An 11,240-nucleotide genomic window follows, 5' to 3' on the forward strand; every position below is an offset into this window, starting at 1 on the left:
TGGAGAAACACTATCTGCTCGAGATCATATTGCAGCCATTTTCAAAGGACTGCCGAGTGATTATGACACCTTCATAATCTCTTCTAATACTCGAATCGAAGAGTATTCTGTTGCCGAAATAGAAGCTTTACTCTTAGCATCAGAATCCAGAATCGAAAAATCAGATGAAGACTTTGATCTGAATGTTAATCTTGCTGAGTCAACACCAAGATCAGCTGATAGTATGTTGCAACTCGAAGCAAATGTTGCTCATTTCAACAGAAATTTCAGATATCCTGCTCCTTCACGAGGTCAGTATTACTCCACTCATCCGAATTTCCCTCCTTCTAATTTCCAGAATTACTCTTCTAATCGTCCCCCTTATTCTGGCAATTTCTATCGAGGTTCATCCTCATCCATAAATCTGGGAAGGGGATCAAATGCTGGAACCAGAGGAGGCAAACCATTTCAACAACACAGAGTTCAATGCCAGCTTTGTCACAAGCTTGGGCATACTGTGGTTGATTGCTTTTATCGATTTGATAAAAGCTTTACTGGTGCAGTTCCTACTGCTGATGCCTCCTCAATGCAGGCCAATTTAGCTCAGACCACCTCTGTTGATGATGGAAATTGGTATCCCGATTCAGGTGCTACCAATCATTGTACACCAGACCTTCAGAACCTGATGACTAATGCTGAATACACTGGTTCTGACCAAATTTATGTGGGAAACGGCACAGGTCTGTCCATTCAACACCATGGTACCACTCTTATTGCATCTAATAATTCTGATAAGCCTTTATTTCTTCGAAACCTACTGCATGTACCTGAGATAACTAAGAATTTGCTAAGTGTCTCTAAATTTGCTTTAGACAATAATGTTTTGTTTGAGTTTCATGCTGATGCTTGTTATGTAAAGGATCAGGTTACCAAGGAAGTGTTGTTGACTGGGATCCTCCACAATGGCCTGTATACTTTTGATCCAGGCCATTTCAAAGTGCTGAATTCTTCCCATCCATCTCTCAGTTCTGGTGCTTCATTTTCTGGTCAAAAATCTGCTCTAGTTGTCACCAATGACCCTGCTGTTTCAGCTTCCAGCAATACTTGTACTCAGTCTTCTGTTTCAACTTTTGATTTGTGGCATAACAGACTTGGCCACCCTTCACACAAGGTGGTCACATCTGTATTAAACTCTTGTAATATTTCATGTAATAAAACCTCCAATAGTGTATGTCAAGCTTGTTGCTTAGGCAAAATACATAAAATGCCCTTTCCAAAAGTTTCCAATACAATGTATTCTGAACCTTTGCAACTCATTGTCTCGGATCTATGGGGTCCTTCTCATACATTATCCTATAATGGATACAAATATTACATGAGTTTTGTAGATGCCTATAGCCGTTTCACTTGGATTTATTTACTGAAAAATAAGTCTGAGGCTTTAAAAACCTTTCTTGCATTCAAAACAGAAACTGAGTTACAATTAGGAAAGAAAATCAAAGTGTTTCAATCCGATTGGGGTGGGGAATATAGGACACTTACTGAACCACTTAGACAAGTTGGTATTATTCATAGACATCCTTGTCCAACCACTCATGAGCAAAATGGCTTGGTGGAAAGAAAACATAGGCAAATAGTTGAACATGGATTGAGTTTACTTGCTCAAGCCTCTATGCCATTACAATTTTGGGATGAGGCTTTTCGATGTGCAGTCTACTTACATAATCGGTTGCCTACCCCTATTCTTAACCAAATCTCACCAATTGAAATATTGTTCAAAACCAAACCTGTCTACACTACCCTTAAAGTGTTTGGCTGCCTATGTTATCCCAACATTAGGCCTTATAATCGCCACAAGCTAGACTTTAGATCCTCACCTTGCACATTTTTGGGATATAGTCTAAATCATAAAGGTTATAAGTGTCTAGATTCAAATGGTCGCTTGTATATTTCTAGAGATGTAATATTTGATGAATTCCAATTCCCTTATGCTACATTCTCTACAAATACCAACTCTATCATCTCTGACACTTATTCCTCTAGTGCTATACCTATTGCTCCTATTAACTACTCGGTTGAAACACTTTTCTCCTCTCCATCTGCACCTGCTGGAACATCTGTTCCTGATGCACCAGCAATTCCACTTTCTGGTTTGGCCAACAATGTACCATGTTCTACTACTGAGATAACATCTCAGCCAGCCATTCCTTCAGGAGTCCTTCTTTCTAATACAGAACCTAACCCTGTTACCACAGATCCCAACTCTCAGTCAACAACACCCTCCTGTACTCTACACCAGTCCAGTACTCCTACTCCCACTGTTCCCACCAGTGGCTCATCTGTACTGCCTGCTGTACCTGGTTCTTTACTCAACAATCATAGTATGCAAACTAGAGCAAAATCGGGTATTCACAAGCGTAAAGTTCTATTGGTTTCTCAAGAGCCCACAAATGTCAAATCTGCTCTTAAAGAAGAAAAATGGTGTAATGCAATGTTTGAAGAAATGGTGGCACTGAAAAGAAATGGAACTTGGACATATGTTCCCTTACCTCCTGGAAGGACTCCCATTGGTTGCAAGTGGGTATATAAGGAGAAGTTAAATGCAGATGGCACAGTTAACCGCAACAAGGCTCGATTAGTGGCTAAGGGGTTCCACCAACAAGCTGGATTTGATTTTACTGAGACATTTAGTCCTGTTGTAAAACCGGTTACAATTCGTGTGGTACTTTCTCTTGCTTTAACTCATCAATGGTCTATTCAACAATTAGATGTTAATAATGCATTTTTAAATGGTGAGTTAAAGGAGGAAGTATACATGACTCAACCCCCGGGCTTTGAACTTGCTAATGCTCCTCATTTAGTATGCAAACTTCACAAAGCACTCTATGGTCTTAAGCAAGCCCCTCGTGCATGGTTTGAGAAGCTGCATCATTGTCTTGACTCACTTGGTTTCTGTTCATCAAAGTCTGATCATAGCCTTTTCATCAAGCATACTTCATCCTCTGTCACTCTTATTTTGGTTTATGTTGATGACATAATCATCACGGGTAGTGACTCCGAACTTATCTCAACATTAATAGAGGATCTGCACTCAAAATTCTCCCTTAAACATCTTGGTAATCTTCATTATTTTCTTGGTATTGAGGTGCAAACCACTACTGCAGGACTTCACTTGTCTCAGGGAAAATATATCAAGGACCTACTGTCTCGAGCTCAAATGGAGGGAGCAAAACCAGTCCCAACACCTATGATCAGCACTCAAAAACTATCTGCCTATGAAGGAGAACCTGTTGCCGATCCCCAGTTGTATCGTTCAATTGTTGGTGCTCTACAGTATTTGACAATTACACGGCCAGAGATCTCTTACAGTGTCAATAAAGTTTGTCAATATATGGCCAATCCTCTTTCTTCTCACTGGAATGCTGTTAAACGCATCCTGCGATATTTAAGTGGCACTGTCCAACATGGTATGCTCTTTAAACCAGTGACTGAACTTGAAATTTCTGCATTCAGTGATGCTGATTGGGCTAGTGACCCTGACGATAGGCGTTCTACATCTGGTTTTTCCATCTTTATTGGATCAAATTTGGTTGCTTGGCAGTGTAAGAAACAGCATACTGTATCTCGGTCAAGCACTGAAGCTGAATACCGAAGTGTTGCACAGGCTGTCTCTGAACTTACATGGCTCAACTCTCTGTTTACAGAACTTCGTGTTCCATTGGCTCGCACACCAGTTTTATGGTGTGACAATCTGAGTACTGTTTTATTGACAGCTAATCCTGTTCTTCATGCCCGAACGAAGCACATTGAGTTAGATTTGTACTTTGTCCGAGAGAAGATATCACAGCAACTGGTTCGTGTTAACCATGTCCCTGCACTAGATCAGATTGCTGATGGTTTCACTAAAGCTTTGTCTAGCTCTCGATTTGCTGTTTTCTGTAACAAACTTGGTCTTGATGTATGCACCAATTCCAAGTTTGGGGGGGAGTGTAAAGGAGGATAGTTTGTTAATTCAGTTAGAGTTTGTTATTAGTTTGTTACACAGTTGGTTAGGTTAGTTCCAACTGTTTCTTGACTGTTGTAGCTTGTATATAAACTCTGTAACACTCTCTATTGCAAGATAGCTATTCTTTCAGCTCAATCTTTCTCTCTCTTTCTTCTCCTTTCTCTTCTCTGTTTCATCTTCTTCCTTTCTCTTCATGTCACGATACAATACCAGGTCTAACGACGGTACCAATTATCATCGTTGTCGTCAGCACTCAAATCATCACTGTCATCAACATCCTCATCGTTCACAGCAACACCAATGACATACTTATTCATCCTTAAAAGTTGACTTGAAGTCTTTTTCGTTTCCCATCTTTCATTAATGATCTTTATAATGCAATAAAGACTCCCTAAAATCATTATCAAAGATATTGCTTTAAGGATGAGAGAACTTTTTGGCATTATGCCCACTCCTTGAGAAGCAATACTGAAAGAAACTATCAATAATAATACATCATTTAATCTGGTAGATTGTTTCTCCATTTTGCCAATTTGCTGGTCCAAGCGTTTCAAATATTCATTTTTTTTTCTTGCAATTTTCCAACTTTACTTCTAACTTGGGCTGTTCAATAATTCTCATATTTGTGAATATCAAGAATCTACTTGCACATTTGATATTATTTTTCCATTTGATTGGAAAATCAAACACCTGCCTATGTTCTTTATCGATCTTGAGTTTCTGAAATAGCTTCAACATTTCGGGAAAATAACAGATAAACTCATCCTGCAACCAATTGTTTTATATTTTATTTAAACACTTTTAAAAATTATGTAATTATTTATTGGAGATAACTTACCTCTGTGATAAATTGGTTCTTTTCGAGCGCCTTGTAAAATTTATTAAAAACTTTTAGAGAGAATAGTGTAGAAATCACCAATGCACCTAATGCTGCAATAAGTGATGGCCTCAACTTTGCCACCCAATATTCTACAAAAGTAATTAATTGAAATGAGAACAATAACAAAAATTAAAAATTAAAAAACTTAATAAATTAATTGGACTTACCACTCTGGCATTGCACTATAATCTCACAAAATAAAGCATCATGCTCGTGAGGACTGTAGTTCATTTTCACTATAGATGCGAAATAATGGCTGAAAATTATAGGAGTAAGAATTCTTAAGCTCCTAGGAGTACTTCCAAGGGCATCGAGAATTTGAAACTCCATATCTAAACACATATTCTGTGTTATAGTATGGAGTTTTTTATATTTTGCCTGTTCGATAAAATCATTTTAGTAATAATAAATGAAAAAGTAAGTAACTAATTAATAAAATACCTTAAGCATACGGATGTAGAAATCTTTCTCCCTTGACTTCCAAGCAATAGAAAGACAACTTAACGTAATGAGATCAATGGTTCTTTCATTTTCATGGTCAACCTAAGAAATAAAAAAATGTTAAAAGTAAAACAAGTATTCTAATGTAGCTGCTAAGTGTAACTCGTTGTTTGGTTTTTGAATATAGCTCAACAAAACAGAAACTAATTACATCAACATTAACTCAACACAATAGACTTAACATGACTTGAGAAGCAACAAGTAGGTAGCTACATCATGGTATTATTTAGTTAATAAAGTACCTTTTCTTTACAGACATAGAGATTGAAAATATTTGCAGCTAGGTACGGAATCCAAGCATCAAATGGTTCAGATTTAGAATACTGCATTTACAAATCAAATAAATAATAATTAATAGTCCAAAATCTATTAGTCATCACAACTATATATATATATTCAAATCAATCAAACAATATAGTTAAAAGGAGGATATAGATGAATAGAACACACCCCAAGTTAGAACATTATTCATATATGACAATTAATTGACACCTTCTCTTCAAACAAGATTAATTTATTTGACAGAAAAGGATAATAATTTTTGTGGGGTGACTGATTCGTGACACTTGTGTTGATCGATGATGTGAGTAGTCTTGAGTTAGTGATTTTCAGTTAGACTCTTTCACTAATTGTTAGTTATTTCTGTTAAAATTTGGTTATATGGGAGCATTACAAATTAAGGCTTTTTGATAGAGAATTCTGCGGAGAGAGTTCATTTGTAATTGGAGCAAGACTCCTTTGGTGATTGAGCTGTATTGTTCTCTTTATTATCCTTGTATTTAATTTGGAGTTTATTATGTTCTTGATTGATGTTCTTTCTTAATTAAGTTGTTGTTCATTAGTTTGTTACATACTGTGTCTTGTAATAATAAGTTAATAACCCTTTTATGTGAGATGGAATAATACAACAATGAACCCTTTTACCATTTTGTGTCATGAGCGTGTGTGTATGTGAGAGTTTGATTGAGAAAAAAGATAATCTGAAATAGAAGCTTAATTAAATCATGGCCCCACTGCTCATGATGAAGAAAAACTCCATAACTCCACCACTGGTTATGGACAGAGTAGAAAGCTCTGCTCTAGGGGATCAATCCATTACATTAGTTGATGATCATTCTAAATTCACTAGACTAATAATATACTAGTCTATATTTACTCATACATGAAAATCAATTCAACACTACTACTAACGTAAAGTCATTTCAATTGGGCATTTAGTTGGTTTCTTTTGTTTTATTTTATTTCTCTCTCTATATTCTAGAAATATTTATGCAAGAGGAAGACAGATTAAGAAAGATATTACAAAGATCCAAGTAACCCCAGGACCAATAAAATATTGTCATTGTGGTAAAAATGTGGCAGGTGAGGACAAAGTTTCTTTGTCTATAAATCCTCAAGAAATGGATCAAGACAAAGTTCTTTTTTTTTTTTTTGAAAAAAAAAAAAAAATTCAAAATGATCAAAGATTAAAAGTAATATGGAAAGATAGGTAATCAAGGATAATTCAATGGCAAAAACTAGAAAATTCATAAAGAAATAAGACCAAAATAAACTTTACTCTATTGAATTGAATTGATAGTTAAAAAAAAAACTACACCTTTAAAACTTATAATAACGGTGTAGCGAGTTTGATGGGCCAAGACTGCTTACCATCTCTACATCAATCCTAGAGATGACTAGAGTATAATAACAGTGTAATATATCAATACAAGAGATGACTATAGAATTATAATTCACTTCTAATAACACAAGAATAGACATAACAGAAGTGATTAAGTTTCAATTATGATTCCCAATAACTAACATGATAAATAAAACTTAACAGGCAGTTTGATGGGCCAAGACTGCTTACCATCTCTATAAGCAAAATTGATCTGTTATGCAAATTTTGATTGAGATTACTTTTTGCAACCTCCAATTCCAAGTATTCCTCCCAACCCCGTGTGACTTGAAGTGGATTGTAAAAAACTAAAAATAATAATAATAATAATAATGAGTTAAAATGAACATATATATATATATATAACAAAAACAACCTAAATTTTACAGCTTAAATCGATCACATAATAGCTTTATTATAAAAGCTCATATTAATAATTTTCTACAGTTTATATACTTGGGTGAAAATAAAAAAGTACCTTGAGCTGGGATATTCTCCTCCTCCATAGCCATTAAGCTCACTTTTCTGCTACTTGTAACCTCTCCTCTCCTCTCCTCTCCTCTCCTCTCCTCTGTGTGTGTTAGTGTGAAGTTTTTTTTTTTTTTGAGAAAATGTGTTAGTGTGAAGTTGAAGATAAAGAAATATGTCTTCTTCTTTTTTTCTTTTTTTTTTTGATGAAGGAGAAACCAGCGTACCTGAAGTTGCACAGAGGGGAGGACATGTCTTCTGTCTGCCACTCTTCTTCACTGCACAGTGTTGAGGCCTAGCTGCCTCTGCTATTTTGTCTTCCTCCCTCTTTTTAATCATAATATACATATAAATGTCGTGAACATGGAAAGTTATCTTTCCTCCTTCTTGTTTTAGAAGATGCATGCTGGCTTGGATTGATGGGCCTGAGGTTATTATTGTCCTAAACAAAAGCATTATATATATATATAGATATAGATAGATTTTAATTTATCAATGGATTTGACACATATTGCCCAGCCTGATTTATATTTTCATTATTAAAAATCAAATTCTTTCTTTCATACTAATAAGATCTATGTTAATTCCATTTTTGGCATATTTAATTGACAAAAATATTTTATTATTCTTTGTATATTTCGGCTGGCATATATTGATATGGTTTCCCTATTTGTATAAATCTAAACTTGGAAGGAAAGTTGACTAGCTTTCCTATTTATGGAAATTGAGGTAAATATGGTAAGTTTTGATTACACATTGATTCTTTGCTAACCAGCTGTTATTCTGATCTTGTGTTCAGTTTCCCTTTTTCTAAGATCAGGTTTCTTGAAGAGAAAATCGGAGCTAAACTTTCCTTTTCTATAAAAGGAAAGTTGTAGTTACCGCCCACGATTACGTAGGTACGAAACGGAAATTCCTGGATCGATTGAAGAATTATTTTAGGGAAGTTTCTAGTGGGTTGAGGTCTTGTTCAGACCGAATGTAAGCTGTCTATGAGATGTATATTCATTATAAATACATCTTATAGTAGCTAGGTTTTGCATCTCTTTCATACACTTAGAATTGCTTTCATATCTTAAGGAAAGAGTGTCTTTGTTTAGTACCTCTCTTGGTACCTCTCTTGTATCTTTGAATTTCATTCATATCTTTAGAAAAGAGAGTCTTTGTTATGTAGAGAAGAGTTGTTCTACTCTTACTCTGTTTATTTGTTGTTTGTATTGTCTTGAGTCTGTATTCAAGTCTACAACGAAGAAGAACATCAGTGCACCTTCGGGAGAAGGGTATTTACAAGCTTTCGGGAGATTGCTTTTGAAGTCTTGCATCGGGAGGATACAAGCACACCTTCGGGAGAAGGGTTTTACAAGCTTTCGGGAGATTGCTTTTGAAGTCTTGCATCGGGATGATACAAGCACACAACCTTCGGGAGATGGTTGTATAGGCTTTCGGGAGATAGCCTTTAAGCCTTGAATCGGGAGGATTCAAGCACTCTTCAAGGTGATCGAAGGGAGTTCGAGCTCTTGGAGTTTTATCAAGATTCGGTTAGTAGGTGGAATACATCAAGCTTGCGGCATACAATAAGAGGGAGTCTATTTATGCATAAGTCAATTACTTTGTATTTTTGATACCTATCTAATGAATCTTATCTCTGGGCGTGGCCCCGTGGACTAGTAACAATCTGAAAGGATTGTTGAAACCACGTACAAAAATCTTGTGTGTTTTTACTTTTATGCCTTGTTTGTTTTTACGGGTTTCTCCGGAGTTACGCAGTTGCATTACGTAACTACGTAAAATCGTTTTCGGTACCGGTTTATTATTCCGCATTTAATTAATCATTTAATTAAATAATCAACCGGGAATATTAAAATACGGAATTTCAATTGGTATCAGAGCAAGTCACTAAATTCTTAGTGAGATCTTGAGGTTATTCCATTTAACTTGTTTTGTGTGAGATGTCTTTGTTTGCAGAAGGAAGCTCTATCTCTCGACCTCCTCTGTTAAATGAGTCGAATTATACTTATTGGAAGGTCAGGATGAGAGCATTCATCAAATCACAAGATGAGAAGGCATGGAGAGCTATTCTTACAGGTTGGTCTCAACCTGCGAAAATGATGAAAAAGGTAATACTCGGGTAAAATGCCGAACTCGGTTGGACCACCGAAGATGAAAAATTGTACGGTTATAATAATAAAGCTTTACATGCTATTTTTAATGGTGTTGGTGAAGGTTTTATTAAATTAATCTCATCTTGTGAATCTGCAAAGGAAGCATGGCAAATCCTTCAAATTCAATTTGAAGGTACTCCTGATGTAAAGAGATCACGATTTACCATGTTGCAAACTAGATTTGATGAATTGAGAATGTCGTATACCGAAACTTTAAATGATTTTTATGAAAGATTATCTGATATTTCTAATGAGTTCTTTGCCTTGGGAGAAAAATTAGATGAATCTGTCTTGGTTCGAAAAATTGTTCGAGTTCTTCCTGACAGGTTTGATACAAAATTGCTTGCAATGGAAGAGGCAAAAGACTTTGGCAAAATGAAGGTTGAGGAACTCATGGGATCTTTAAGAACTTTTGAGTTGAATCAACAGATCAAGAAAAAGAGTAAGCAAAGTCTCTCGAATGAGAAAATCAATGGTAATGCTTTCAATGATTCTGAAATTATTGTTTCTGATGATGAAAATGATGATGAAATGGCCTTGTTAGCAAAAAATTTCCAAAGATACATGAAATCTGTTGGAAATAAAATGAACTTTTCAAAGAACTCAAATGGTAACATTTCAAGTAACAATCCCTCTAAACCTTTTTCATCTAACAAAAGTATTCGTTGCGAGAGTGTGAAGTGGTATGGTCATATTCAATCTGATTGTGCCAATACCTTAAAGAAAAATAAAAAGGGATTGAATGTTACTTGGAGTGATGATTCTGAAAGTAGTGAAGATGAAAAAGAAAAAGTTGCTCTAACAAGAGTTTTGTCAAGAAATTTGAGGGAAAAAGGAAAATTCATGTGCATGAATAATACCTCGATCGATGACAACAAGGAAGAATCTAGATCCGAATCAGATGAGTCAGAAATTGATGAGAATTCTATGGTTGAATCCTACAAGGTAATATTTGGTAAGTTGATGGAAAAATGTGTTGAAAATCGCTCCCTGGTTAAAGATAATAAAGTCTTGTGTAACAACATTAATGAGTTGGAAGATAAACTTAAATGTTGTGAATCTGAACTATCTTTAAAAGAGTCTAAAATTATTTCTTTAACCAAGGAACTTGATAACATTAAAAAGAATGTGAAAATGCTAAATCCAGGTTCCACCATCTTTGAAAAAATTCAAAAATCTGGCCAAACCAATCATGTTGGTCTGGGTTATGTTTCTAATCAACCTAATTCTAATACCACTTTTGTTAAATCTAATAGTTTTGTTTCTGGAAGAACTATTTCTACCTCGCAGGTTTCTGTCTCTACAGCAAAGCACTCGTCGTTGAGAAAAGAAGCACCACGGTAAGTTTGACAATTCTAAAGGGAATGGAAGACGTTTCATCCCTATTTGCCATTTTTGAGGGAGAAAAGGTCACATTCGACCTAAATGCATCACTATGCAAAACATGTTTAAATCTAATTACCTTGGAAATAAACATGTTTTACAAAAACAAAAATGGGTTGTCAAAAATAAATGCTTGGTAGGTTCTTCTTGTTTTAAAACTATTGCTACTAACATGTGGTACTTTGATAGTGGGTGTTCTAG

At 35.5% G+C, this 11,240-nt stretch overlaps 1 protein-coding gene across 1 annotated transcript; it reads right to left on the reverse strand.

Moving 5' to 3' along the window:
- Positions 1-4,324: 4,324 nt before the first annotated feature.
- Positions 4,325-7,557, reverse strand: LOC115713088 (uncharacterized). Its single transcript, XM_030641574.2, has 7 exons — positions 7,505-7,557; positions 7,219-7,334; positions 5,609-5,689; positions 5,307-5,408; positions 5,033-5,243; positions 4,824-4,954; positions 4,325-4,750 (listed from the first exon to the last, which is right to left on the reverse strand). Exons 1-7 carry the CDS (start codon positions 7,536-7,538, stop codon positions 4,544-4,546), a joined length of 882 nt encoding a protein of 293 aa, XP_030497434.2. The 5' UTR covers positions 7,539-7,557; the 3' UTR covers positions 4,325-4,543.
- Positions 7,558-11,240: the final 3,683 nt, after the last annotated feature.

The sequence above is a fragment of the Cannabis sativa genome, chromosome 4 (genome assembly GCF_029168945.1).
Source record: "Cannabis sativa cultivar Pink pepper isolate KNU-18-1 chromosome 4, ASM2916894v1, whole genome shotgun sequence".
NCBI lineage: Eukaryota > Viridiplantae > Streptophyta > Magnoliopsida > Rosales > Cannabaceae > Cannabis > Cannabis sativa.

Coding starts and splice junctions, on each gene's coding strand:
- LOC115713088 (XM_030641574.2), bottom strand. CDS start 7,538: ATGGCTATGGAGGAGGAGAATATCCCAGCTCAAG. Junction 4,955..5,032: donor TATAGTGCAATGCCAGAGTG/GTAAGTCCAATT, acceptor TTACTTTTGTAG/AATATTGGGTGGCAAAGTTG. Junction 4,751..4,823: donor AGAACCAATTTATCACAGAG/GTAAGTTATCTC, acceptor AATTGGTTGCAG/GATGAGTTTATCTGTTATTT.